Source organism: Fusarium oxysporum, chromosome II (genome assembly GCF_013085055.1).
Source record: "Fusarium oxysporum Fo47 chromosome II, complete sequence".
Classification (NCBI taxonomy): domain Eukaryota; kingdom Fungi; phylum Ascomycota; class Sordariomycetes; order Hypocreales; family Nectriaceae; genus Fusarium; species Fusarium oxysporum.
Genome location: NC_072841.1, coordinates 3,626,753 through 3,654,294, shown reverse-complemented (window position 1 = coordinate 3,654,294; position 27,542 = coordinate 3,626,753). Strand labels below are relative to the sequence as shown.

The following is a 27,542-nucleotide window of genomic DNA, read 5'->3' as shown; positions in this document are numbered from 1 at the left end:
CACTACAGCCACTTACAGCGTTCCATTTTCAATGCCCACTTGGGACCGGGAAATAGTACCTCCGAATGGCTGACATCGCTGCTCTCGGGGAACCTGGAAACGAATACGTACCTGGTTGACAGCTGAGATAGCATCACCTTGGAACTTGGCCTACTGTAGCCGCGTAACACACACAAAGTCGACGGATTTTCCTTTCGGCCGCGTCCAACACAACCAGTTACTTCGCCGCCTACGACTCGATCTTCCCTCTATACCCGATCAAATACCCTTCATCTCCCCACGCGGAACTTACGTCGCCGACATCGCCGCATAGCTCGTCCTCTCCAATTCCATAAACACCATCGCCCAAGATGCCGACCGCCGGCCTCAAGACTATCATCGCCCTCTCCTTCGTCCTCGCCGTCGGATTCCTCCTCGTTATTCTCTCCTGCGCTCTGTGGAAGGTGTATTATCCTCTCCTCGTCGTCGCCACCTATGTCATTGCGCCTATTCCCAACTGGATCTGCGGACACTGCGCCAACCCGGATGACTTCGTCGAGAGCTCTGGCGCTGCGGTTCTAGACTTGGGACGCTTCTTTACAGGTTTCTTTGTTGTTATGGGAATTGGTAGGTCCTGCTCAGCCGGCGCAACGCTGCTGATGCCAATGGAATGATCATCGTGCTGGAACTCACGTAGCTGACTGTTACATAGCTCTCCCTGTCGTCCTTGCTCACTCTGGTCTCATCGAGGTGCAAGCCATGGTCATGTCCATAATCGGCGGTCTATTGATCTACGGAACCATTGTCAGCTTCGGCATGTTTTTCCACGAGGAACAAGATTTCTGAATGCGCGCGCAATACGGAGTCGCATAAACCAGAAACACGCGGAGTTACTGAAACAAAGACGGATACAGAATGTTGCGTTTCAGGAAGAGGAGGATAATCGCTAGTATAAAGCCTGTATAACGCGTGTATGATCACAGAGGACAAAGGAGTCACATGGGCATTCAGCGGGGTCTTAACGTCAGTCTCGGCTATTCGCAAGGAATACTTAGGCTTCAGGACGGCAAAGGGAGGTTATAGTCGGTCGTCAAAGGTATCCTTGTTTATGAGGAATATATCGTATCATCTTCTGCTATGTTCCGGATGTTTTGTCCTATCCCATCCGTCTGTGTTGTTGAATTCCAAACCAAAAACTCCGACGATGTGTACGTTGAGGTATCATGTCCAAAGTCAAATGCTGCGCCTGTCCATCCATCTGATCCAATCTGGCCTCTTCATTGGGATCCAAGCTATGCCGCGTCTCTAAACACACCCATAGGACCGGCAAGTTTGGTAAACATCTCGTCCCTTTCACCTTCAGGGGTACTCAGGATTGTTACCGCACCTCCAGCTCCAATTCTCCAAACTTCTCTGGGCTCTGTCTCGCCCTCTTCCGCTGGAGCCACCTCATCGTCCCATCGAAACATGGTTCGGATAGTGACACTCCAGTCTCCTGCACCTGCGACATCCATATATCCCACAACACCAGAGTAGAGACTTCGCTCATGCTGGCCCTCAATGATTTGTAGAAGCTCACAGCTGCGCTTTTTCGGCGCCCCTGTCATACTTCCAGGAGGTAAAGCCGCAGCAAGGGCATCCAGACCGGTATAAGGGCAGTGGGAGTCAAAGCTGCTTCGGCGAGCGCCATGAGGCTTGTTTCCATTGCGGCCTGGTAGTTGCCCATTGACCACAGTGATCATCTGGAAGACCGTGGCATATTCCTCCACCTTCATGAGGTCAGGAACTGTAACATGGCCAACGCCACAGACACCGTGCAAATCATGTCGAACCAAATCGACAATCATGAGGTTCTCAGCCACTTCCTTGGGCACGTGAAGGATCTTCTCGGCCTGTGCGAGGGTTGACACAGCTTCTGACTTGCGAACTGTTCCCTTCATGGGTCTCATTGAGCATAGTCCGTTGGTGTCGTATCGGAGGAAACGCTCAGGAGAACAGCTTAGCATTGTGGCGCCACCGAGACGGATGAAAGATCCAAAAGGAGCTGGCTGTCGCTTCCTCAACGTCTGATATATGGTCCAGTGGCTTCTCTCGTTGTTTCTTGAACGAGGCCTTACCATGGTCGTTTGCGATGTGAGACAAAGTTCGTAAGACTCACCCGCTGCAATGAAATCCTGGCAAACACGAACTTGCTCTTCATACCTGTCTGGCTGTGGTGTTGTGATATTGATTTCCTTGTTCTGGGCACGGTTTTCAATGACATGCTCATTGACTCCGTTGCTCATCTTGATCGCATTCCAACAGTCGGACTGTTGAATTCTTTCCGTCATCTTATCAAGCCATGAATCGTTTGATCCTCGAGCCTTCAGGCTTTGAACATATGCAACGCCAGCTCTGTGATCTAGAACAATGCTCTTCGTTACCCAAGCTAGACAAATGTCTGGTCTCTTGTGGCCCCTATCTTCCGGGACCATCTTCTTTTCAAGGCCGTGTAGTCCCATCTCATAGGTGATGAAACCCATGAAACCGCCCTTGAAAGCTGAATTTGAACAGTCAGATCCAGGAGGATGGCTTCGAGTCTCCCAGAAGTCTGAGATGACCTCCCATACATTAACTGTGCCGTTTTCGAGGCTTATCATCTCGGTTTTGTCCTCTCCATCTGTACTCGGGTGTCGTACTGTAACATAGTCGTTGCATACGTTGTACTCGAACCGCAGTGCATCGTCAACTTCGAGAGCCACGATGCTGTTCAATGCCAGCGCATCTCCGTTCTTAGAACTCGACGAGTCAAGGATAACGGCCTCTCCCTTTTCCAGTCCCAGCATCTCTACGAGTTCCGGCACGCCAGCTCCCTGAGGCAGGGTAATTGTGCGATATGTGTATTCTGATCCCTTCGCAAAGTCTCTCAACGAAATTTCTGATGAGTTTGAAGTCGACCACCAATTACCCAAGTGTTCCTTATGCGCAGCTGCAGACTCCAGATGATTCGGCGGCGAAAGTGTCTGAATCTCTAGTAAAGGTCCCTGTACTCGCCGTCCGCGGTACTTGTTCCATTGCAGCGCAGCTTGGAACCAGTTAATGAGTACTCCCTGCGCATTCTTCTCCGTGCAGACAGACTCGGGGTGGTATTGAAGGCCCCAGAATGGCTTCTTGTTGTGTCTCACTCCCTGGAGGATCTGTTCCCTTCGTCCATCCTCTCTAAACTCTGTTGCCCACGCCAATGGTGAAAACTCCGAAGTCGACCTCCACCGGTTTTCTTCTGCCCAGCCATCGCTGTATTGACCAATATCAACACAAAGACTGTGGTATAGAGTAGCCTTGAAGGGGGGTACTCCGCAGAATATGTCTTCTCCGCGATGCTCAATTTCCCTTACCATTCCATGAAGACCCCTCTTGAGTCTTCTCACTGACCCGCCGTGCGCAGCGAGCAAACTCTGAAATCCAAGACAAATACCCAAAACTGGCAGCTGAAGATGTTCAGGGAGATCCCAAAGAAGACTGAATGCCCCAACGTCTTCTGAATTAAGCGGTGATCCAGGGCCGGGGCCGCAAACTACGGCGTCGAATTGAGCAAGATTATTGATAAACTCTTGCTCGGTCCATTTTGTAGGTGCATCATCGTCGCTGGCTCTGTCAACCACAGAGAGGTCGATTCTTATGACGAAGATATCAGCGCCGACAATAGTTCGGAGAAGGGAGACGATATTGTTGGTAAAAGAATCATAGGCATCAATAAAAAGAATCCGCTTCGGCGCTCCAACCGAGGGCTCTGAGCCTGTAGTCATAGTCCAGAATTATCTCAAAAGTATTAGGAGAGTCTGATTGAGGGAGAATGGTCCAGATTGAAGCCTGGGTCAGTAGATGAGAACAAATTCCGATAAGCTTCGTCTTCGGCGTCCGATATAAAAATCCAAAATCTTTGCCGCTACAAGCCGGAGCTGACTCGGGATATGAGCCGTTGAGTTAAGTTATAAAGCCACACTGCACGGCACATGCGGACGTTGATTATCAGGTGATCGGACAATCCAGAGAGTAAAGAGTACATCAAAGTTTAACTCGTTGATGTGAAATTCGGGGCATTTTCTCGTTATTCAATGTCTCTCGATACAAGACTAAAAAGTACTAAAAAGTACTAAAAAGTGGCGACAATGAATCGGATGCATGGAAGGATACTTACTTCTAGAACGTCAAGTTGTGGCGCTACTGTAGGGTACTCCGTACTCATTAATGAAACATTCATCATGGTTTCATAGGAAACTACTGAGTTAAAGAGAGTATAATAATCTGCAACTTATTGCTACTTCAATGTCTGAATCAACTACATAATTCCTTTTCGTGTGAGCCACAGACGATTGTGACAGCACCACGGCCAGTTCAATACGCAAATCTGGAACTTTTGGCTCTCTTTACGTGCAGGTCGAGTGTTCATCGTTTGGATCTTCCTTGAATCGCTCGCGGTAGGCTTCAACCACGGTCGTCGAAGAATGAGGCCACTCACTAAAGAATCGCAACTGGTCCGCAGTCCATTGGAGACCCTTAGAGTTGAGGACTCCCACTCTCTTATTTTTGATTGAATCGGATGAACGCCCATGTCCAAATCTCGCCCAAAACTCTTCGCACAACTCCCGAGGTTTAAGATCACGGTTCTCTTCGATGAACTTTGTCTCCTCCTCAGTCCATGTCCCGTACCCTCCTACAAACCCTAACTCCGTGAGTCTTCTGTGGCAAGCTGCCCTACTGCGGTAGGTACCGAACTTTTCTGTTATCAGATCAGAGTGCCTTTTTGGAGGAGTTTCGTTCCTGATGAAATTTCTCAAACATTCATCATGTTCAGCAGTCCAGACATTAGAGATCCTCGAAGTGTTCAAACCAAGCTTCGCTGCGTGAAGCTGATATGCAGCTTTCGATCGGCCTTTCGAGAACCTTTGTTCCATCTTAGCGACAACTTCATCCCAGCTGCTACAAGGATGGGTCTCAATCAATTGTCTCAGATATTCTTCCTCTGCTGCTTCATACCACTTGTTCCTTTCAAGTTGTGGCTTGTCAGTAATCGATTTCCCGGGATCATTCCGCAACCTCTCTATTCGCTTCGCAAGTGCTGCTTTGGAGCGGTGATTTGACTGGAACCTTTGGTGAAGCTTTTCTAACTGCTCATCTCTCGAGATGGGGAGCCTCATGAGATACTTGACATAGTCATCCTCATCGGGTTGCCATCTTTTCTTGTTCGTGAGAAACTCTTGGGAAGGCGGATATGGGGGCGGAGATGGAGGCGGCGAAAGCGAAGGCGACAAGTCTGTAGATTGGAGTGTCAACGAGCTTGATGATAGAACAGAGGTTTCCGGAGCGAGGCTGCGTCTATCATTAACCCTGGCAGGACCGACGCCTCTGGGAGAGGTTGTTGCCTTGTGACGTACCGCCCCTGGGACTGTAGACAGCGGGAGGGTGGATGACAAGCTCTTGGACTGGGAAGCTGATGTACGCGACGATGGCCCAGAGCTTTCTGAGAGGGTAGTGTTGTGGACATCGAGGGCCTCGGAAGTCTCGCTGTCCTTAGAAGAAGCCATTGTCTCACCATGGCGTATCTGTTCAAGAGCTGGATACCTGTGCCCCTGTGTGGTCATCGACTCTTCCCAAACATGTGGAATCAACAAGCCATACATGAAGCAGAATCCCACGATGCCGCAACCCCCCATACGTTCCTGAACACAATCTTTTAGAGTATCCCAAACGCCGTTGAAGACCAAAAGCTTCTTGACCCAATTAGAGGACAGGTCGGGATTCAGAAGGTCGCCAGTCCAAGTTTTGACATCGTAGTTGTACGGATGCTTTTCACTTGATAGAACGCTGTTTGATAAGCACTCTTGTAGGATTTGAGAAGCAGTTTTTGCTTCTTCAGGAAGCTCTCCGGATCTGAGGTGTTTCAACACCCACCCAAAGCGGTGCTGTAGCTGAGCCTGGGTCTCGATGTGCCATTTCTTGCCCAGTTCCACGAAAATGATCTCCCAAAAGGTATCATCCCCTGCATAGATTTCAGAGTACTTGTCAAACACGCTCCTGTGGTGCCCTGCCATGATCATGGTCAGAGTTCGGAGTGTTGAAGGCGTGTGCTTGGCCATCGTACAAGGCCCTGACCGAGTGGTGTTTAGCTTGATGGTTTCAGTCGGCTCCCGCAGCCGGTGTTTGGCTGCAAGGGCCACCATTTGATGAGTTGCTCCTACTGCCTCGTACCTGTCTTGCTCGGATGGCCAGTGGTAAATACCGTCTGTTTCTTCACTGATATCAATATTGTGCGATTCGTCATGCCCCTCAAGGGACTGCTCATCAACGAATCTTGGCTGTAACTTGGCTGGCTTCTCGGATGCCTTCTTTGAATCGTCATATTTCCAAGGAGGCAGGGTACTCGAGTAGGACGGATCTCGAAGGCGACGTCTGTGTGCATTCAGGAGCCGTGCGATCTGACAGGCGCCCCCAACAAGAATCTCTGAACGGGGCACACCATCTGCTATCAATTGAGCAAAGGTTTGGTGCCAAATTTCGATTAGGTCAGACCATTCGAAGCGTGGTACAATGACCGTGTCAGACGTGACAGTGCAACGTCTTTGGGTGAAGTGCAAAACTACCATCAAGGCTTGATTGAAGATTCGCTTTGGCATAGCCTGATGTCCAACAATGATACGTTCTGGTGCAGTTTCTGTTGTTGTCAATATAAAACAACGAATAATATGGACTGGCTGGTTTACCTGTAATTCGTTCCCAGACTTCTCTCCTCAACAGCCTTGGAAGATATGTTGCCCAGAAACCCCCTTGGACATCCATAATGGGATGATCGAAATCAGTGTACCTTGATCTCTTCAGTAGGGCTTTGAAGTGCCACGAGGTGTCGTGACCGTTCTCTAAAGCCGGAACATGAAAGAAAGGGTCCGTGTAGTCTTGAGGCGGAAGCACCAACCCTTCCTCTTCCAGATGTCGCTTTACGCGGTAGACTTGGTCCCAAATGCGCCGCCACCTGACAGTCTTGCATGTAGTCAAACCCGAATTGGGATTGGAGGCAAGCATCCTGTAATCTTTCAAGACCTCGGCTTTTGTCTTCCTGACCCCTCGAAGTTCGAGTTGCGATACGATAATCTCGAAATCAACCTTAATAATACCATTGAGGCTTAGTGACGTGAACATCTTGTTCGTGTTTATCGACTATCTCAATCATCAATTCCAAGTCACGAGGACTCCACGTGAGGCTTGCAACCAAAGCCATCAAGCCTTGGGCGACCTTGATTGCAGGGTAATGCCCGGTTCAGGCCTTTGTAGCTTCGGCGCGGGAGGCATGGCGGCCTGAGATCTTCCAAACCTTCCCATGATCCAATACAAACGGCAATATTGCTAAATCCCGAGGTAGACAAAGAGTCGATCAGGAGAACATCAATGGTCTCGACGAGTGTAAGTAGGGCAGTATAGTGTCTTAGTACTTCTTCTCCCATATCTGGCGTCGGGTATGGAAACATGGATAACACTGTGACATCAACTCTCTCGATATCAGGTTCTGATAAACGTTGATGGAAATGTAGGAATTTTTCTCCGCCAGGAGAAATGTGATCATGGTGTTGCATAGCTCTTTTTCTCACTCCCACTGCTCCTGTTGAATTTAGCTTTACGGCAGCTGCTTGCCCAACATAGATTGGGTCCAGGGACGGATCCTTATCAGAAGCACGAACTCCATGCAGGAGATACGTTCCGTTCACGTTGGGGACAGCGCTTCCACATTCAGTTACCGGGAAAAATTCGAGATGATTAAACAGCCGACTCTCCTGTTTCCGTGACACTGGTTCCCGGCCGATGGCGGCCCGGCACCGGTAAGACCTTACGGCTGGGTGTAATAAAAACTCATAGAGGGATGCTCGTGTGTCGAGGTCCGAAATGTCTTTGAGCCAGCGGGACATTTCGGGGCTGAACGGTGATTGTGCTTTGGGTCTAGTTGTGTATTTCAAGACAGTATCGAATACTCGGTCGACGATAGCCTTGTACCAGGAATCATGCCGCTTGATACTCTGTACAATATGATCAGGGAGATCATTTGGAACTACGAGTGTCATGTCAGTTACTGTGCATTATTATGGAAGTCAAAGTAACTCACTCGTGTTGCTCTCTAAGGTACACTTAGAAGCAACCATGATTGCCTTGGTCAGGGTTCTGAGATCTCCTGCTTCCATTTTTCGTGGGACTCCGTTAGGAACCTCTTCAATGTCGATTGCCTCTTGAGGAGGTGCATCAACAAAAGCAGTGTCTTCATCTGGAGAGTTGTTGTCTAGACCTTCAGCCATCGCTTCAATGGCATTGCTGAATTCGTCGAACATATCAGCCACCTTGGGTTGTTGCGTATGTACGGCCTTGGCTTTGGCAGTAATTTTGAAGTCATTGAGTTTGGACCCCCAAGACGTCTTCTGTGACTGCATGTTGGTTTCGGGGACTTAGTTCAGTTCATGAATGATGCAAGTGTGTGGATGAGTGAGGTAGAGGACGAAGGACAGAAAAGGCGATAGGTGGCTCTTTATATAGAGAGATTTCGTATGAGGTAAGATTCACTGTTAGAAGAAAGCTTTTTTGTTTGATCAAGATGAAAGGTGATTTTCATTTGATACAAACAATATGTTGCTTGTAGACAACTGCCACACACTGTCAACACCAATCACCTACTTGGATGGTCAGAAGTGGCTACTATATGCTCCCCTACGCCCCCTCGAGAAGATACACTATGATCTATAGGTAATATCGCACTTAATAGAATTATAGGGATATCAAAGTGGTTTGGTTGTTGACGGGGAAGTGTCTGTCTTGACATTCGAAAGACTTGACTACTCCAGTTGAAAATATCGCATTAACACAGATATTTGATTATATACCCTTATTAAGGATGAATAATAACTACTTCTAACCAAACAAATTGAGCATTGTTTGATATTTATGCTTGTGTTTGGTGTTGGATCTTAACATCATAATATTGAAGTGCTCTCTATCTGGCACAAAAGACCATGGCCCAAACCAAGACACACTGCGGCTTTCATGTACAGAAGTAGGATCACAAAGGGATATAGAAACACCCAGACTTGTGAGCAAATTCTGCCATGTGTGGTAGTGGATCCTAATCTTTGTTTTTTCGTTTCTCTCTTTCCAAAGCCAAGCTTGAGCCAAACATTGTAGGCAATCACATAAAAGATTGCCAGCTTTATGTCCTCGCTTCCACACGTAGTATTTGTCCATTTATTGTCGACACAAATAAACGACAATCTGGAGTAGTTGAAGTGGTTTCACGACCCATCATGCTTGTTGATCTCTGCTAACTGTGGCTCACCCGCGACCGAGGCAGAATGCAGGCAAGTTCACCATAGGAGGCAACTCTTGAACAGATCAAGACCTGCTGGATTTGGCCGTTGTTGCTACATCTGATGATTGTCAGAATGATTTCTCTTATTTCGCAAAGGAAATCATTAGGGCACGTTTGGAAGGGACCCATGAAGATCTAGAAACTCACTTGTTGTAACGATGATTCTTATCAAAGGTCATTGACCGCTCTCTTTGCTAGTCGCTAAATATCCACATCACGTCGTAGTACAAATCTCCATTATTTAATCGAGGCCAATGTATAAAGCCACAGATCCCTATCACCATCAAAGTCCCTCCTCATTCTCTCAACTAGCGATCTCTCGTCATCAATAGACAAGGTTGTCTCGCATGCCAGATCCTTCTCTCCTTAACTCCGAGAGCCGCGTCCATCATCGTTTGAGACTCAGATCTCGCTCTTGTGGGTTCACTTCTGGGCTCATCCCAAACCTGCACCTCTTCTACTGATGCTGAGATTTCAAACTCTCCACGGCACAGCACTGTCATGCCCACCGAAATCTCGGCACTTCCGTGTCCTTCTAGCACAGGAATGAGCTGCTGTAGAGTACCGTTCCAAGCAAGCTTTCGTGTAAACTCCAGGCCAACATTCGCAGGCCGATGTCGAAGTGCAGGAAGAATTCTGACCAGAGGATGGATCTTCTGAGCTGTCCGGTTCGTGAGGCGTACCCTAAGTTGCATAAACTCATCGACGTACGCTACATCCTTTTCAGCTGCATTGCCATCCTTATCTTCAACCGAGATATCAATGTCAACCTCGTCAACCTTGATTGCTTCGATCATTCTCGAGGTCAGCCGTATGCTTCTCAGATCGATCGAGCCACTCCTTTTAGGTAGTGATGTCGTCTTCCATGTTGCTCTGAGACAGCTGAGAACCCTCTCTCTATACCAGAACCCTTCTCGATTCGCTCGCTCCATTTCAGGTGAAATTTTGCTGGCGCTAACCACGAATTGCCGATTTCGCGAGGGGTTGAGGGTTGGTATTGTGGCATGAGGGTCCTCCAGGTACACCCTTTTGACTGGGAGAATGACACGGCTCGTATTTCCAGGCAAGATATCCTCCTGCACAGAAATTCCATCATTGCTCTCCAGTTGCACCACCATCTGGCTGGGCCAGACGTTGCGAAGATCCACGGACAAGAGACAGTACTCATCAGGTTTGGCAGTGAAGGAACTGCCCAGGCGATCCCACAAGGGCTGAGGAATCTCTCCATGCACGGGTAGTGCATCGATTCGAGCAAGCTCAACACTAGCATTCACCGTCACGGTAAGATCCAGAGAAACCTGTCGTGTGTAGAATTGATCAGGCATCTCTTCTTGCGGGCATCCCAGATGAGTGTAGTCGACCTGAATCGTAGCCGCTGTGAGTCCGGGCTTGCCAAGAATCTCAAAGTCGAAGGTGGCCTCTCCGTTAGGTGCAATATGACGAGTCTGTTGGCTGTTGGGAAGTCGCAACGCCTGCTTCTTCATCAGCGCAAGCTCGTACTCGTAGAGCTCAGAGGGTGTCGCATCTCGGTTATTGATCGCAGTCTGGAGCGGTTCCTGTGTAGAGTCCTTAAAGGAGAAGAGCATAAAGTCCACTGGCGTTGATGCAAGATTCTGTAACGTCACTGAAAACACCTGCCTCTCACCCTCCAGGATCATGATGGAGGACTGCGCAAGAGTTGTGGACTTGACAATTACCAGGGGTTGTGCTTGAATGGCAGTGAGACTCAGGCTTTCAGCCTCGAGCTTTGGAGCAAACGGCTTGACATCTGTGACCGCTTCCTCGAGCGCAGCCAAGCCCTTGGCCTTGATCTTGGCTTCCTGCTTTGGCGTCCAAGGCATGGAGAAAACAGGGAATCGTCGCTCACGGCATCCTCGGACCTTGATGATAGCACCCGTGACCTTGACAGTTCCCGCTTCCTTTGCCCTTCCCCTTAATCGGATCACCTGTGTTCGGTATGGCCCGACGACAGTCGCCTCCTTGACAGCATCAAACTGCACGCCCTCGGTAGCCAAGTGAACAGATTCAACATCCACTTCAATATCATAGGGGTTCTGTAGTGTGATCTTGAACGTAGCGTATTCATCAGCCACAAGTGTCTGGTTTACCATCTCGTCTGGTTTCTTTAGGAATGGGTTGTAGATGAAAGGGTCAAGGTCTTGGGATGCACGGCTAGCGGTAGCACCAGGAAGGATACTCTTGGAGTGAGCTACTGGCGTTTTGCTGTTGAGTGAGGGCTCAAGCTTGATACCTCGTACAAAGAATTCATCCCAGTACTCAGCTGCTATGTCATTGTAGCCCAACCTCTGCACAAGATTTGCGGTTCTCGATATGCCAGTAGCTAATCGAACTTGCTCGTCTCGAGTGATCATAGGTGAGGCATCCTCTCTCCTAGGTCCTGGAGCAACACCGGAACCGGCTGTTCGCAACAGATCACTCGAGAATCGCAAAACACCATCAAAATCCGGAAGTGCTTCGGAGAAGTTGATGCAAGCCCTTAGAATGTTAAGCTTGACATCTGGAAATCCGAAGAAGCGCGCCGCAGACTGGCCGCGTATCCTAGCAATCACAGCTTCGTCTGAGTCGTCAGCATCTTCGTTGTTCTTGGCGCCGGCCTTCCTTGTCAAATCAAACCCAACAATGCCGTAAGACTTGCAAAGAAGGGTCATTAGAGCTTCTATGCCCTGTTCAACGTCACACTCTCCAATCTCTAGGGCCATGGAGCCACTGCTTGATCCACCGCCTCCTGAGGTCAACGACACCAGGCCGGCCGCAGGATGAATGCCCATGTCTGCAGCACCTCGAGTTCGCGCCTCGACAAGGCCACCGATTAGGACAGACACCAGCTCCCGAATCACCATAGCCTTCTTTCGATGAAGTCCCAAGGGTCCTAGAACAGTTGCTATGCCGCTCAGAATTGACGCTCGGTCGACAGTTGTAAGAAGTTCTGAAGCGCCCGCAGGGAATGCCTTGAAAAGCATCGCTCCGATTTGTTGTCTGGAGGGTGTTACACCAAACCGTGGAGGTGCAACGTATGGCTGCTCGGGGACAATCCCTGTAGCAATCATGGCTAAAGATTCTCGGTTTAGGTAGCCATTACATAGGTGAAGAGCTGAGTATATCTTGGAAAATCGAATGAAGGCTTCGGACATGGGTAATGGTGGGAGGCTGTCCGATGATACTCTGGAGTATAATGCTATTATACGTTCCAGAAGCTCCGGTAGTAGCCATTGGAGATTTCTAAGATGTTTTGGCTGGTCGGGGTCTTCAGGAGTCGGGTCTGGCGTTTGCTTGTGCGCTGGCTTATCCGGGAATTGGATGAGTACTGTAGGCACATGGAACTCGATGTTGGACCAGCCAAGAAGGAACAGGTTAACCAAGATCAGTTCCAATGCTTTTCCATGCCATAGATGATCATTTACAGATCGCGCAGCCATAGCACCATCACTAAGCTCCTTAATTGAATCCGTCCATCGTCCAGCCTGAAGAAACATGGAACCAACGACAACCGCAGCTCGGCCTTTGGTTCTTAGCCTCCAACGGTCATTCACACCGCCCGAACCAAAGCCCTGCGTTGATATCCGATCGCGACTAGCTGACCGAGAGCTCTCTGTAGTCTCTTGCGGGGCAGGTTGTGGATCTGGTGTTGACTGGTCACTAGCTGGCGGGCTCTGACTATCCGTAGTGATGGGTGGGTTCGATAGGCTGCTCTTCGGAGGTGTTGATGACAACCCTGGTGTTGAACTGCTTGAATGAAGTCCTGGGCGGGCGTTGGCTGGCATAGACATGCGGGCCTGTGTCTTGTCCATAATACCGCCCGCTGAATTAGAGCGCACGGAATGTCGTGAAGAGATACTCGAGCCTCTCCTAAGGAGCCCATTCAACCCTCCTTCACCACCCCACGAACCACCATTAGTATGTTTTGAAGTAGACGAATAAGGCACGGGGGACTCGATGTTGGTCATGGCCTCGAAGGACTTGGCCAGCGTTGTCATCTCAGCGAGGAGAAGCGAAGAGATGTCGCACATAACAGTCCTCAGCGTGGTAACAGTGCAGTTCTCAAGAGGAGGAATATCGACAAGGCCCTCAGGCATTGGAATCTCGGTATCATGAGGGTTGGCATAATCGAACAGCAAGACTTGGTGTACCAGAGCCTTGGGGTACATGTCGCGCAGGTCTTCTAGTTCCTGGTATAAAGCTCTGATGTTCTTCTCAGTCGTCGTCGGACCTGTGCCATTTATCGACTGTCTCTTATTGAAGCTCTTTTGATGTAGTTCGGTGCCATCTGCCAGAGCTATTATAGCAAGGGGTTCTCGGTATAAGTCGAACGGCGTAAGGGCGAGGTGGGAGGGAGGAGGAACGTGGGTAACGAGGTTGTATATTATGGCACCGTCTGGGTACGCCAGAGGCGAGAACATGTCTGCGTAAGCTGTGTCAGCGCCAAGTTGAGCAGTTGAGGGCATCCCTTACTCCTGTTGGGTCGGCCATCAGCGCTGATGTCGCGGAGGTGGACAACATGTTCCTTGTTGAGTCGCTCGACGAAGGAGGCGAATCGGTCTGCTTTAATCTGCCCCAGAGGTAAAAGAAGTGTCTTCACCCTCGCAGGAGCGACGGGGGCTAAAGGATCCAAGCTCATCCTAGCATCTGGTGTTTTCTCAACATGTCCGCCAGCGCAACGTGGTTGGTGTTCTAGTCGGTGACGTCCTCGGGGGCGTCGCAGGGTCTTCGTTTGGTATAAGGTGATGTTAATTACAATCGCATTGTTATGTCAACGTCGCCTCTTTGAGTTGTTGAGCTGGGCTTCAAAAGTTGAATGTCGCCTTTAATCGCCGGATCTTGAGCTCGGTATCGTACACCTGTCGCATGCGGCTAGGAGCTGCTGTATGAGGTAGCGTACCCTTACATGGGTGGCCGGATCAGGTGGAGCCTTAAGGACCGGAGTCGACTTTTTGCGAGCCGATGACAATAATGCAGAGCATACCAGTCACTTCAAGTCCACGTCAACACTTCACTTATTGTTACTGTTTTATGGCTGATGAGAATGTTCCAAAATGGGTATCAATTCTTTGATGGTCAGCACTGAAACCCCGTGGTATCTCAAAAGCTTGGCCCAAGAAGAATCTCCTATACTCCTGGGGTATCGCGATTTTGGCCTCTAACACCCTTTCCAACCTTTGGCGAAATACAACTAACAAATAAATGCTTAATCTTGTCCCAATGAACAGCTGTTCGAAATTTACTTCATCGTCTTCAACCAACTGATGATGGCGGTCCTTGGGTACTTTGCTCTGACGGCTTTCTCTCCCTTGCCTCGGCTTGCAGCTCACTCTCAAAGGTATCAACAGACAAACTCGCTTCTACGAAATCTTCAAGCTCTTCAGTGACAGTTTTGAGCTTCTCCTTTACTGCGACAGCAGCTTCGTGACCGACAATGTGTCGTGCTGGGGGGTTTTCATGCCCACCAATTGCCGAAAGAGCATGAACGGTCTCCATGACCAGTTTATCTGCTGCGCCGGGCGGTAATTTGGGGTAGCGATGTAAAATCTCACCAGGTGCTGCATCTGGTTCGAGGGAAGTACTGGCGGGGGACATAGGTGAAGGTCCGTAGTCAGCTGGTGATGTGGGGTATGGCAGAGCTGTATCTGGATGAGTGTTGAGAACGTTGGCGAGAATGTCGCGAATGCTCGGAGCTGTTTCTGAGTATTGATCATACGCAGGCATTTGAGGCGCAAAGGTGAGGCGATTAGTCAAGGAAAGAATCTCCTTGTTTGGTTGAACAACGGTAACTTTGATGTTGAAGGGCGCAATCTCGTACGCAAGTGAGTCGCAGAACCCTTCGAGAGCCCATGTCGCAGCCGTATATATCGACATGCCTGGTGTGCCAATGTGCCCGCCGGTACTTGTTAGAACAATGATATGCCCCGTGTGCTGAGACCGTAGTTGAGGGAGAGCAGCTCTGATAAAGTTGACCTGGGAGAAGAAGACGGACTCGAACTGGTCGCGCACAAGATTTTGCGTGAATGGAGTTGTCGATAGCTCCTCTACGGTTCCCACGACAGCTTAAGAGTGATTGAGTCAGTAAAATGCGTCATCTTGAGCCCAAGAATGCAGCCCCCAACATACCATCGGATTTACAGCATAGCAGGATATCAATCCGCCCAAAGACCTGCACAGCCTCGGCGACAGCAGCTCCACAGCTTCCCATTGCAGCCCCATCGCATCGGATACCGCGTATACGATCCTTCCACCCCTCGCGATCCTTTCTGGAGCTCTTACACTCATTCACGAGCTCGCGAAACTCGGCGCTGCGGTCCTCATGATCGATCTCGTAGGGCGGTAAACATGCGACAACGTAGTCGCCATGTGATAGCAGTAGCCGGATGAGTCGGACGGACAGGGGGGAGAGAGCTGAAGTGAGGAGCCATGTTCGCGGCGAATTGTGCGTGGCTGTGGAAGGGTTGGAGTCAGCGTCGGCCATTATAATGGCTTGTACATGATTTGATAGTGTTTTGGTTGCGCCCCAAGCAGTCAGTGGCAATTATCGCGTTTTCCTTGCTCTTTTCAATGTCTTTGATTATGTAACCCAGACGCACAATCTCCAAAAAAAGAAGAAAAAAAAGTTGCCAACCTCAGCAAGAGGAATTGGTCGCAATTGATGGACTATGCCAAGGTATGAAAATAGAGTGAAATGCGGGAGAAGTAGAAAAGTGTGGAGTCGTAGGTAGAGCTTAGCTGAGCTTCCCTTGAAGAAATTACATCATTGGGGATGGAGATTAATGGGAGAGCATATTGAATCAAAACATGCAACTTTGAACGCCTGATCCTTGACAAGCCCAAAAGTTTTAAGACAGAAACAGAAAAGACGAGAAGCTAAAGAGATTAATGGCCTCTTTATATGAAAGTAAAACAAGACGAAAAAGGAATACGCCGAAGGAGCTGAATGCCAGGGATGGAAAAGCTAAAGTTAAAAGACAAAGTAAAATAAATAAAATCGATAGCTAACAGCGTAATAACGAAAAAAAAAAAAAAAAAAAAAAAAAAAAAAAAAAAGCTGGGGACTTACGAAAGGAGGGGTTCGGTATTGAGTGACTGTTATGTCGTGGGGTACCGGTAAATGCCATGTCGTGAACGCCACGCGTTGGTGTTGGCCGTTGTGGCCCCAGCATGGTTATCGTATAAGTCAAATTGACTGATATAGAATGATTGGTTTGTGATAAGACAAAAATAATGTTGTTTCTGTTTGTTAATGTCTTTATCCTCTTTCAAGTTGTGATAGTCTTTCTTCTTCTGGACATAAACCAGAAGTTTCAGGCGAATAGCTTCTTAGGAAAACATCCAGAAGCCGTATAACCTAAAACCTCAACACTGGCGAATAGTAGGATCCAAGGTTGATGCAGTGGATATGATTTTCAAATCTCCAAGAGTCAGTTCTCGACCGCCATTAACCCGTGTAAGTCAAAGAGCGGACCCCAAATTCGATCAACCTGAAGACTAAGATGCAGCTACTATGCACCTAGGGTCTCGATATGGCCGATTGGATGATCAAGCAATCGGTCAGCACTTTTGCCGACGCAAGCTGCACTCGTGTGGAGTTTGGTGAACAAAAGAGCTCGGGGTTGTCGAGTGTTGGTCGCAGTGGGCGCGAAGGATTCATATAAGCAGCAGTAGTAGTGACTTTAGTGTTTTGAGGCCATAGGCAAGGGCATGAATGAACAGCGCATATATAATTGCAATGATGTTTCTGAGATTGGATGTCAAGCCGTTGGCTGGGTCCTTGTAGGGCTGGTGTAAAAGTGAGACTTTCCAAAGACATCCAAGACAACGGAACACGTAGAGAATACGAAGAACTGAAATAGGAATTCAGGAACTAATAAAAGAACAGACGAATATTACTTGTACTTGTTTCTCTTTTTGGATCAGGCGGGGGGAACGAGAAAACAAAGAGAAAAGAAAGATTGAGGTGATTTGGTCCATCCCTCATCCAATGCCCCATATTGACGACAAGGGCAAAACATTAACCATCCATGTAATGGCCTGGCATGGCATGGATATGTACAAAGTAGCGTAGCGTGAGGTAAGGTAGCCCAACTTTTGAACAGGTAACATTAAACCAAACCGAACCTAACCTAACCTAACCACCAAAATAGACTCCATAGATACAGAGAGTTACAGAACAAACTTCCTACTTTCAACGTCCATGCTTGTCTGTCTTGTGGGTCCAGAGACTGCATTGCATCGCATTCGCATCGCATAGCATTGCCCTCAAGACTGACTTTCTTGGCTGTTTGGGTGATCAACAAGGCTGCAACCGAGACATCCGATTAGAGAGAGACGATTTGTTACGTATCGTCACCGTGACAGTTTGTGTCTGTGTCCTATGATATCTCGTACATAGACGACACACGGACAGATGACAAGTTTGGTTATAATGCACTTACATGTATGTGTGTACCAACATGCAGAGGGAATGGGGTTGATGTGGGCTTCTAAGAGACATGAGGAAAACCCAAAGTCACGCCAGTTTCATATGTTTCGGATCCGCCTGCCGCTGTCATAGGGCAGAAATAGTTTCTAATCCCTGTCGCCTGAGGGTTGAGATAGGGATCTTTGAGGTGTGAGGCGGCAGACGAGTCAGGTCACGACAGGGAATGGAGGGTCAAAATCAAATTCCAAATACCAGGCCCTGGACTTTGGACTGGTCTTGGCTCTGGGGTACTTACTCTAGTAGTGGCTAGTATCTCCAGTTTTATCTTTACACAAGATGTTACTCGTACTGCATGAACATCAAATCACACGACAGAAGACGTTGAATCTATATCACCAGACGTTTCTTATTTCATGCAAAACAGCAACTGCATACTCTACCGCCTCACTCTCGCTCTTCTCTCTCTTGAATCATGGTCCCTCAAAAAAACACATGAAACGATGAAACGCCATCTCAAACTCACAAGCCAATACCATGGGTAGACCCTTGTCAATCTGGCCTACCAGGGCTTAGGCTCTTTTTATTTTATTTTTTATTTTATTTTATTTTTATTTTTTAAATGACGACGTCGCAAAAAGCTGTCCTCAACTCGCCTTATCCAGATCCTTATAACTCATTCTTGCAACCCAATCGACCCTCAAAAGGGGTCGTCGTAGGACAATCCTTTCCTCTGCTTGGCTGATAAACGTGAAATTGCCGATCCCACCAAAATTCGGCACCACCACAACATAGAGCGAGACGCTACTGTCGGCAGTGGCCCTGAGAAGAGTTACCGTCACGTCCACGAATAGGAGGGTCAGCCTTGGCCGTTAGAGGCCTTTGCCCTGTACCCCGTAGCTGTAAGTTAGTGCCAAGAAGGCCTAGAACCACCGGGTCAGCTTCCATGAGGGGTGGAAAATGGAGCTGATTGGCTGCTCGGCAGTGGACGTTGGGTTCTCCGAGACAGGGTCTTCTGCTTCATCTCAAAATCAATTTCTCACTGCATGCATTAAATGTCTGCTAACAAGTGCCCTGTCGGCTGTCAACTGTCATTGTAACGCCTATAGTCTTTCTGTGTAGGTATTGAGGTATTGCCCCATGTTGAATAATCTCGCAAACATTATACACTAGCACAATACAGTATAACATAACCCATTTACCCTTGTCAACATCTCACGGTTTGTTCTCTTCGGTCCGATCTCGCGCTGGCAGATAATGATTGACATTTAAATCACACAGAAACACAAATCACAACGCACAAACCCCGCACAAACTATCAACTCCTTAACCACGCTTGCTACGACAGGGACTTTTGCACACGGGACCTTACAGAGTTTCGAACCAAAAGAGCTAGAGCCCTCCTTAGTCCTAGACAATCATGGCGAGAAAAGGAGCTTGTCTTCCGTCTTAACACTTCGATAACCTTCTAAACAGGGATAATTAACTTTGCCATAGTAACCTAGACCTAGTCATGCTCAGACTATTAGCATCCCATGACTGACTCTTTGAAACCATATTTCATAGGAAAGCTTCCGAGCACAGCTGGGCACGCCTCACCGTGGCCTGTTGTTATCAGCCTATCGGGTCAATTCCACTGCACGAGGATAGGTGATACGTGAAATATGTTTGGTATCACCGTCACACAGACCGTTGCGATCTCGAAGATATACTTTGATCTTGAAACGCGGTCCGTCACTAGCTTAGCTCGGTTCCCTTTGAGATTCAACGTGTTTCCTCCTTGATTTGTGATAACATCTTCTGCATAACTCGTAAGGACAAAGCCAATCGGATTATTACAACACGTCGGCAAAAGCGTTAGCAATTGAGGACACTCTCCGGATAATTTAGAAAGTCAATATGTGCGTGCCGTAGTTAGCTTGGTAAGATTGTTGCATTTAACCGGAAGTTTCTTTTGAACCAGGCACAGAAAGCTTGCAATATCCTTCTGATCGTGATAACTCATTCAGGTGTCGCTGCAACTCGGTACATGTGCCCGCAGACTGCTAGATATATCATCCTCATGCTTTACTCCTAAAGAACAGCCAAACTCATCAAACTTGATCTTGAATTAGATTTCACCCCCTGATCACATCTCCTTTGTCCACCGATTCATTAAACCTTGGCATTTAGTGCTTGGTGTTCTTGATGTCGGCAACTTCCTCCCGGATGCTGGGCGTGCGGGCGCCTTCAGGACCCTCGGCATCGAGCTTGCTGTGAAGGTCGCCAACACCAAAGAGCTCGTCCATCTGCTCCAAACTGAGACCCTTGGTCTCGGGAACGAAGAACCAGACAAAGATACCCATGAGAAGATCGAAACTGCCGAACATGAAGAACATACCCTGTCAAGTTTTGATTAGCTATCTCAAACTCATCAAGATGATTGCATCGAATACTTACGTAGCCGGCAGGTCCCATGGTCTTTTGCATGGTCAGCACCGTTCGGGCAATGATGAAGTTGAACAGCCACTGAGTAGCGGCACCGATGGCGACATTCAGAGCTCGAAGACGGGCAGTGGGAATCTCAGAGACGAGAATCCAGCAGCAAGGTCCCCAACCGAACTGGAAGAGAGCAGCCCAGAGGTAAATGCACACAATAGCAACGTATCCAAAAGCAGAGATGCCTTGACCAGCAACAGGAGGCTCGACGCGACCGTAGATACCGATGATGTACATGGTAAGAGCCTGGGCAGCACTGGTCCACAGAAGACTGCGTCGTCGACCGAGAGAGTCGGCACAGAAGATGAGGAAAGCAGCACAACCCAAGACCTTGACGATACCGTAGACACCAGTGGCAAAGAGTGAGACGGTTGTACCAGTCATACCGAGAGATTGGAAGATCTGAGGAGCGTAGTAGTTGACAGCATTAACACCTGTCATTTGTTGGCAGATCATGAGGAGAACAGAGATGATGGCTCGCTTTCGGTTTCCGGGAATGGTGACGAGTTCCTTCCAGAGAGTTGAGGCAGAGGCGTCGCCGGTCAATCGCTTCTCAGCTTCGAGTTGAGCAGACATCTCCTGAATCTCAGCCTGGACATACTCGTGGTCCTCGGGAAGCCTATAAGAAGCAATGTTATTTAATGGTGCCTGTTCCAGTTCAAAAATTGACTTACATGCGAAGGTCGATGAGAATAGACTTGGCACGTTCCCAGTCATCCTTGCGTGCACACCATCGAGGGCTGTTCATTGTTAGCGAATATTTCCTTTGCATATGGAATCGACATGTCCTACCTTTCAGGGGCCAGCAGCATGCAAGTGATCAGGAGGCTAGAACCTGTCAGTCTATAGTCTTTGATATCACAACGTTGAATCTTACACGGCGGGAAGAGCCTGGAGAGCTAGGGGCAGGGCGTAGACCGTGGGAGCCTTGAGATGGAGGAGAGCGCCATAGTTGACCCTGATATTATGTTAGGCTGGCTTCATAAAACGATATCAATAGTTCTAGCTTACCAGAACGAAAGCATGACACCAGTAACGATAAATAGCTGATAGAAAGCTATACAGAGTTAGTAACAGCCCCCATAGACTTGTGAAAGAAAGACTTACAGGTCAAACCACCACGGATAGCTCGAGGTGCACATTCAGACACGTAAAGGGGTACCAAGGACGAAGCAGCTCCGACACCCAGACCACCAACAAAGCGACCAACGTACATGAGGGGAAGAGAACCATTAGCAGTGGAGGCAGCCTGAAGAATAACACCGATAGTGGTGACAATACCGGTTCCAACGAGACACCATCGTCGACCATACTTCTCAGTAAAGTACGAAGTGAAAAAACAAGCAGCGAAACAACCAGCCTGGAGAGTAGAGACAATGTTCTGGTCAAGTGTAACCTTGGCCTCAGGAGTATAGTTGAATCGCTCCTGTGTGGCCTTCATGGCGAGGACACCGCCGATAGCTCCAGTATCCCAACCGAACAACATACCGCCGAAGCATGAGCCGGCGACAATGGCGAAGACACGCCAGTTGTAAATCTCCTCGGGGTCAGTTTTCATCGCATCATTGCGAATGACCTTCTTGAGGATGCCCGCGAGACCCATGGTTGCGGTATTGGAAGACAACTATTGGGGGTAGTTGAGTGGCGATAGCCGAGGATCGTTGAGATGGGAGTGGGCTCCAAGCTAAGAACAATAGAGGGTATGCTTTAAATTTAAGCTTGTTTCCCCGGATTTTGAGTCGAAACAAAGATGTGGAGCTGTCAATATATAAGAGGCAAGCTCGAAGGTCGAAAGGCACCAATAATTGATTGTGGTGTGATCTCTGAAGAGAAAATCTGAATCTCGAGGGGAGCTCGCAGGATATTAAATGATCGTCCGGCTAAGGTCCAGTGTTCGAGCTATCAAGCTCCCCTAGACACTCCAGACCACCACTACCCGAAACTGATCGTCCAACGACCAGTGACAGCCAAGTCTGGGGTCGCATCAAGACGACTCTCACCCCCAATATCGGCGCATCGGCCTTATTGGTGTAAGATAGAAACTCCCCATGTCAATTGCACAGATTGTTGAGGAGGGTTTGATGCGTTGCCTGTCTGTGCAAATTAGAGGCACAGACTAGACAGTCGACGCAGACTCACGCCCGAATGAAACCACAACCCTTGTCAATATCCTGTTTCGCATCGATATTACCAGCACTCGCTCAAGCTATAGCCATACAAGCTCTTTCGATGCTCGTCCCAAGGTTCAAAACACCATCTGCCCGCGAGGCTCGACATAGTGAGTATACCAGTCCAAAGCCGAGACAGTAGAATAACCGTATATCCATAAGCGCATGAATTGGTTCGCTTAGTCTAAAGATCTCGGCGGATAAAAAAGTCCACGAATCGACGTTCACCTGTCGTCAAAAAGTGGCTGCGCTATCAAGCGCGGAAGAAGCAACGTACCCCAATGTTGCGAAATGTCCAGACGCCGCTGAGAGGAATCCGAGACGAACTTTGGGGGCACTGTAGATTCTTCCAAGATGTCACCGAGGCCTTGACAACTCACATGCGGGCGTCTTTGATCATTCTCGCCAACATGCGGGGGAGTGACAGAGACTGCCGCGTGGATCCTGGGGTTGTGGAGAGAAGCTCCACTGGTAGCGTCCGCCGGCTGAAGTCGATTGATTATGACATGGGTGTTGGGGAGAGTTGTGATCGTCTTCATGATCTGATACGTGGAATTGAGTCTCTCCGGCGGGGATCGCACATGAGTCTAGCCTCTAGGCAACTTAAACTATGAGCGAATGCGGAGCTTTCTTTTAAGGTTATATCGTGTCGAAATGAACGAATGTGATCACCTCAGCCTCAACAGCCAAGCTTCTAAGACTGACGAATCTACTCCGGAAGTCATTCTGTGCCAAGATTTGGGACAAGCTGCAGGCCCTCCCCGCAAAGAAGGCATAGACGAAGCGGGGAGCAGGACTTCAGATGAGGAGAAGATAATATGATGCTTTGATTGATGGGATCTTTCAAATCCCGTGTCCTCCATCTAATTCCTTCCACTCAAGCCTACCTCTTGTCCTAACATTTGGGGTTAAGCATTCATCTCTTTCTCTAGCCAGCCAGGGATGGGAGGAGTCTTGGCCCATCCATCGAGATAGCTTTCTTTGTTCACCCCAACCCCCGAGGGCTTGGCATATATAGCAGAGACATACCAGACCGACTCACCAGCTTTGATAGTATGTTGCAGAGTTGGAATTGTGCTCCTGCTCTCAACCAAGTTCGAGTTCGGATCCGCATTAACCAGCATAGCCTGACGTTGTTCCGCCGGCTCTAAAGCTTTGATGCCAACAGCGCCTTTCGATACTGCAAAAGCCCCCGACTTTCCGCTTGCCCAACCATCGGGCGTCTTTAGATCGTAATTGCCAATGATCTTGGGAGATGTTCCCTCGTGCTTTGTTTCATCGTATGGTTCAAGATATCGTCCATTAGTTGAGTTGACATTGGAAATAGCAAAGGAGCCATCCGCCGTCATGACCTCACGACCACTCTTGATATGATGAACTCGAAGATGCCAGTTGGGGGTTTCTTCTTGTGAAGGAATCAAGACGGTGCGAATTGTGACATCTGGGAAAGGCTTCCAAATCGAGACGAGAACTGGGGTACCTTCGCGGTTCTCGATCCCCGCATACTCGCAAAGCCTTCGGGTCTTCCAGTACTCGCCCCCATCATCCGAGAGCCCGAGTTGCGATGCCAGTGCATACTGTTCTAGGGAAAAGAGACCGGGGGGTACCGAATATCCGTATGCGCTGCTGTAAGCAAATCCGCCGTATTTGGCATGGGTTCCTTTCATTGGGTAGCTGCAAGCTTGTCCTGACGACAGAAGCATGCAGTGGCCGCCAATGTAACTGCACTAACGTCAGTATCACATGAATGTACATATAAGGTAGGATCTACCTCATAATATGACCCGGTTGGCTCAAAGCTTTCGTCTTGGGGATTACACCACTAGTTGACTCCTCGTCGGATGTCCAGAAAGGGTGATCTTCTGGTGTTGCCAGGCACATAAATGCGAGGCATGCCCAGTACTAGGAGTTCTCATTAGCAAATATATCATAGAGTCAATCTATGTGACTCTTACGGGGCTTCCGGGGCTGTTATAGTTCTCCGCCATCTAATTTCGTTAGTTGTCGCCAACAGCATAATCAGGGAGTAACAATACTTACATACATATTTGGGTAAGAATACCCAATCGACAGTGTACCACTTGATGTCCAAATATCACTTTGGGTCTGCCACCAACGCAAGTGACGAAACACAACTCCTTTCACCATGCCCCAAGTCAACGGTGCAGGCAACTCAACATCGGCATGGGCCAGCGCTCCCCAGAAAGAAACCATGGCAAAACGGTAGCCTACGCTTCGACCGTAAGGGATGGCTCTGCCTTCATCGTCAAAGTAATGGATTAAATCCAGAGCGACCTGTTGTGCCCGCCTCTTGAATTCTTCTGCCCGCTTTGGGTCCTCTTCCCCTGCTAACTTGGCGTACAATAGCTGAAGTAGCTGAATTGCGAAACTTGACGAGTAATAGTCCATTTCTGGCGCGTGTCAGTCAGGGCTAAGATCTTGCGACCTCAAACTTACGATGGATGCCTTCTGGTCCATCGTTGGACCAGCCTCCTCCACGATAAAAGGTTTCAAGGTGCTCAATGTCACTGTCAAGTCTTTCCTGGGAGAATTTGCCGCCGTTCTTCTTCAGCCCCAGGTTGGCAAATACACGGAACCATAGCCAATTAGTGTTGGGCATACTGCAAGACGATTAGCCAGTGAATCATTGGTACGTTGTTGAGAGCTGACTTCTTCTCATTGATTGAGTTTCCTAGCCATGTCTCAACATTACTCTTCTCCTTGTCAGAAAGGCTGCTCCAAAACTCGGGGACAACAGCCAACGCCCAGCCTAATAAATCGTCAGTTGTCCATCATAATGAGACTTCGTATGGAGGGACCTACCAAGGGGGCACATCTCAACCATTCTTTGGTCATTGTCCTGAGGATAACCCCAATATTCGGGGTTTTCTGGATCAGTCCCTGACTTGATACCCTGAATCCACCATTCCTTGCCTTCGTAATCACCACCACCTGCCAGTAAAGCAGCCAAACCCCAGAGTGGACGGCATATTCCTTCGACTTCTGAAGCAGTCTGGTCGAATCGAACTGCTGTTGCACCGGGACACTTGACACGGGCTTTTTGGGGAGAGAAGAATGGCTCTAGAGGATCAAGAACAGTGCGAAGGAGCTCTTGAACAGATGTGCGATCCTTAATCTCAACCTTGGAAAAGGGATGTATTCCATTGTATCCAAGACAAAGGGGTTGGTTAGGTGCCATTGTGTTTTATCGAATGGTGTAGCTTGAAGTTAACTACCAAGATTCATTGAGTGGCAGATATAGAGCAAAGGATAAACAAGAGATATATATTGAAACTGAGCTATTAGCTTACCCGCAGCTCATGTCACCTGCGGCTCCAGGACCACGCATTTTCCCTCTGTCTTTCGCTTTTATCCGTCCATAGCGGGGACAAAGCTCTGTGTACATGGCCGGGTTTCCGTGCTGATCAGTGAGGGGTTCAATGCCGCGTGGAATGGTTGACCCCAAGAGTTTGGGGGTTCTGAGCTGATATGACGATTGACTGCCGAAAACGGAGCTATATAAACTTAATCCAACGTCTCGGCAACGGCCAGATTCTTTTAGATAAAATGAAAAAAAAAAAAAAAAATGAAAAAAATGGACAACAAACTTGATAGCAAATGGCTTTGGTGTAACAGTTAAGGCCTTTGTCAGCTTGCTGCAGAGGACCGCAAAAGCGCAGGAGCGGCTTACCCTAGACTTCTACCATGTCGCCTTGAATCTTCTTCAAGGCCACCATCAAGAGGCAATTTGAAGGTGTTTCAATCAAACTTCTATGAAAGGCAATTTTTTCTCTTCTTTCAATCTCGATGCTCCTGGAGCTTTTGTGATTCTGCTACATTCGGCGACCAACGGCAAGTGCAAAGTCTTTCCCCCGGCATTGCCCTTTTTAAGATCAGGCTGTGCTGCACCATACCATCTTTGCCCTTTCACGACTATGGCCGACAAACATGAGGAAACTATAACTGTCGGCATCAACGGAGGTGAATCAAATGAAGCACGGAAGAGCGCACTGCCATCGTCTCCCCTCTCCTCAGCCCCTAACCATGAGGATTATGGTACCCTGACGATGGCAGACCAGCCGCCGGATACGCCTTCGACTTCGCTCAATGGTCGAGAAAACACCACAGCGACGACCCCTTTGAAGATGGCCAAAGGCAAGCGGAGGGTCCTCGTGAAAAAAGTACCGAAAAAGTCGAAATGGAACGTGGATAACATTCTGACGGATCCTAAATCACCCCTAGCTTCAGCTGATCTCAGAGTAAGGCACTCCGTCTTTTATAACTTGATAAGATCGCTAACGAAAACAGAGCATACTGTCGAATCCGATGGCCTGGGATACTCTCGACAAAGAAGAGAAGGCGGAAATCCTGGCACTGTTCCCTGATTCCCAGCACATTCTCAGTCCTGGCACGGAGGATGCCTGTCCTGATTTTGCATCACTCATGAACGACGACAGTTTCCGCTACGATTGTGCTGCTTACACAGAAAACATCGCCCAAGGCCGGCATGATCCTGAATGGCTAGCGCATGCTTGGACAGCTCATGAAAGACGCAAGATGGGCGATTTCGACGAATTTCTGGACAACAAGTTCAAAGATGAATGGGATGTCGAGCTACCACCAGAGCTCAAGACAAAGCGAGGACCTGCCGTGTCAAAGGAGGCAAGCGATGTCACAATGGAGGACACTGAGCCAGTGAAGAATGAAGGCGACAAGAAAGAGGACATCGATATGGAGAATAGCACTTCGGAGAAGAAAGACAATCCTGACATTGACTCTGAGGTTGACGAACTTCAAAGATGTGACCCGGCGCACGAGGGACCTATAGTTGTGGCTATTTCACAGCGAAAAAGCTCGATGATGGAGATTGATGGCGACGATACAAGGGACGAGCTTGCTTGAGGATAGAATTTGCGGGTAAAGAGCGAAACGATGAATTGGGGCGTTATCATTCATCCATGAAAGAACTACGCCGCAGTTTGACACCGGATGAAATTTGCTTTATTTTGACTTCATTATCATGGCTTGAGCTTGCAAGCTATAGTTACCTTAGTACCTAGTGTCCATCATGAAAGCGGGAGATGATGGAGTGACAGATAGACGGATGACCCACTGAATT

General features: G+C 48.6%; 7 protein-coding genes across 7 annotated transcripts; 2 read left to right on the top strand and 5 right to left on the bottom strand.

Moving 5' to 3' along the window:
* Window positions 1-85: 85 nt before the first annotated feature.
* FOBCDRAFT_215566 (vacuolar protein sorting 55) lies at window positions 86-1,118 on the top strand. The gene is made up of 2 exons (XM_031174121.3): window positions 86-606; window positions 692-1,118. Exons 1-2 carry the CDS (start codon window positions 351-353, stop codon window positions 823-825), a joined length of 390 nt encoding a protein of 129 aa, XP_031050906.1. The 5' UTR covers window positions 86-350; the 3' UTR covers window positions 826-1,118.
* Window positions 1,119-4,231, bottom strand: FOBCDRAFT_215564 (ADC synthase). The gene has a single exon (XM_031174120.3). The coding sequence runs from the start codon at window positions 3,762-3,764 to the stop codon at window positions 1,272-1,274; it is 2,493 nt and encodes an 830-aa protein (XP_031050905.2). The 5' UTR covers window positions 3,765-4,231; the 3' UTR covers window positions 1,119-1,271.
* Window positions 4,212-8,426, bottom strand: FOBCDRAFT_257386 (uncharacterized protein; the record flags this gene model as incomplete). Its single annotated transcript, XM_054703415.2, has 4 exons — window positions 4,212-6,670; window positions 6,720-7,170; window positions 7,347-8,053; window positions 8,108-8,426. 4 exons carry the CDS (start codon window positions 8,424-8,426, stop codon window positions 4,386-4,388), a joined length of 3,762 nt encoding a protein of 1,253 aa, XP_054559390.2. The 3' UTR covers window positions 4,212-4,385.
* Window positions 8,427-9,517: 1,091 nt separating this feature from the next.
* FOBCDRAFT_288715 (transport protein Trs120 or TRAPPC9 TRAPP II complex subunit-domain-containing protein) lies at window positions 9,518-15,833 on the bottom strand (the record flags this gene model as incomplete). Its single annotated transcript, XM_031174115.3, has 5 exons — window positions 9,518-13,775; window positions 13,826-14,078; window positions 14,549-14,580; window positions 14,683-15,414; window positions 15,479-15,833. The coding sequence occupies 5 exons, from the start codon at window positions 15,831-15,833 to the stop codon at window positions 9,664-9,666; spliced, it is 5,484 nt and encodes a 1,827-aa protein (XP_031050900.3). The 3' UTR covers window positions 9,518-9,663.
* Window positions 15,834-19,645: 3,812 nt separating this feature from the next.
* On the bottom strand, window positions 19,646-22,154 carry FOBCDRAFT_177163 (general substrate transporter). Its single transcript, XM_031174113.3, has 7 exons — window positions 21,363-22,154; window positions 21,267-21,312; window positions 21,133-21,213; window positions 21,048-21,083; window positions 20,930-20,995; window positions 20,217-20,874; window positions 19,646-20,158 (listed from the first exon to the last, which is right to left on the bottom strand). The coding sequence occupies exons 1-7, from the start codon at window positions 21,856-21,858 to the stop codon at window positions 19,946-19,948; spliced, it is 1,596 nt and encodes a 531-aa protein (XP_031050898.2). The 5' UTR covers window positions 21,859-22,154; the 3' UTR covers window positions 19,646-19,945.
* Window positions 22,155-23,226: 1,072 nt separating this feature from the next.
* On the bottom strand, window positions 23,227-25,661 carry FOBCDRAFT_155515 (uncharacterized protein). Its single transcript, XM_031174111.3, has 7 exons — window positions 25,247-25,661; window positions 25,094-25,193; window positions 24,881-25,044; window positions 24,464-24,834; window positions 24,379-24,411; window positions 24,195-24,325; window positions 23,227-24,145 (listed from the first exon to the last, which is right to left on the bottom strand). Exons 1-7 carry the CDS (start codon window positions 25,620-25,622, stop codon window positions 23,332-23,334), a joined length of 1,989 nt encoding a protein of 662 aa, XP_031050896.2. The 5' UTR covers window positions 25,623-25,661; the 3' UTR covers window positions 23,227-23,331.
* Window positions 25,662-26,358: 697 nt separating this feature from the next.
* On the top strand, window positions 26,359-27,408 carry FOBCDRAFT_288696 (Asx homology domain-containing protein; the record flags this gene model as incomplete). The annotated part of the gene is made up of 2 exons (XM_059611729.1): window positions 26,359-26,682; window positions 26,732-27,408. 2 exons carry the CDS (start codon window positions 26,359-26,361, stop codon window positions 27,323-27,325), a joined length of 918 nt encoding a protein of 305 aa, XP_059466793.1. The 3' UTR covers window positions 27,326-27,408.
* Between the last annotated feature and the right edge of the window lie 134 nt (window positions 27,409-27,542).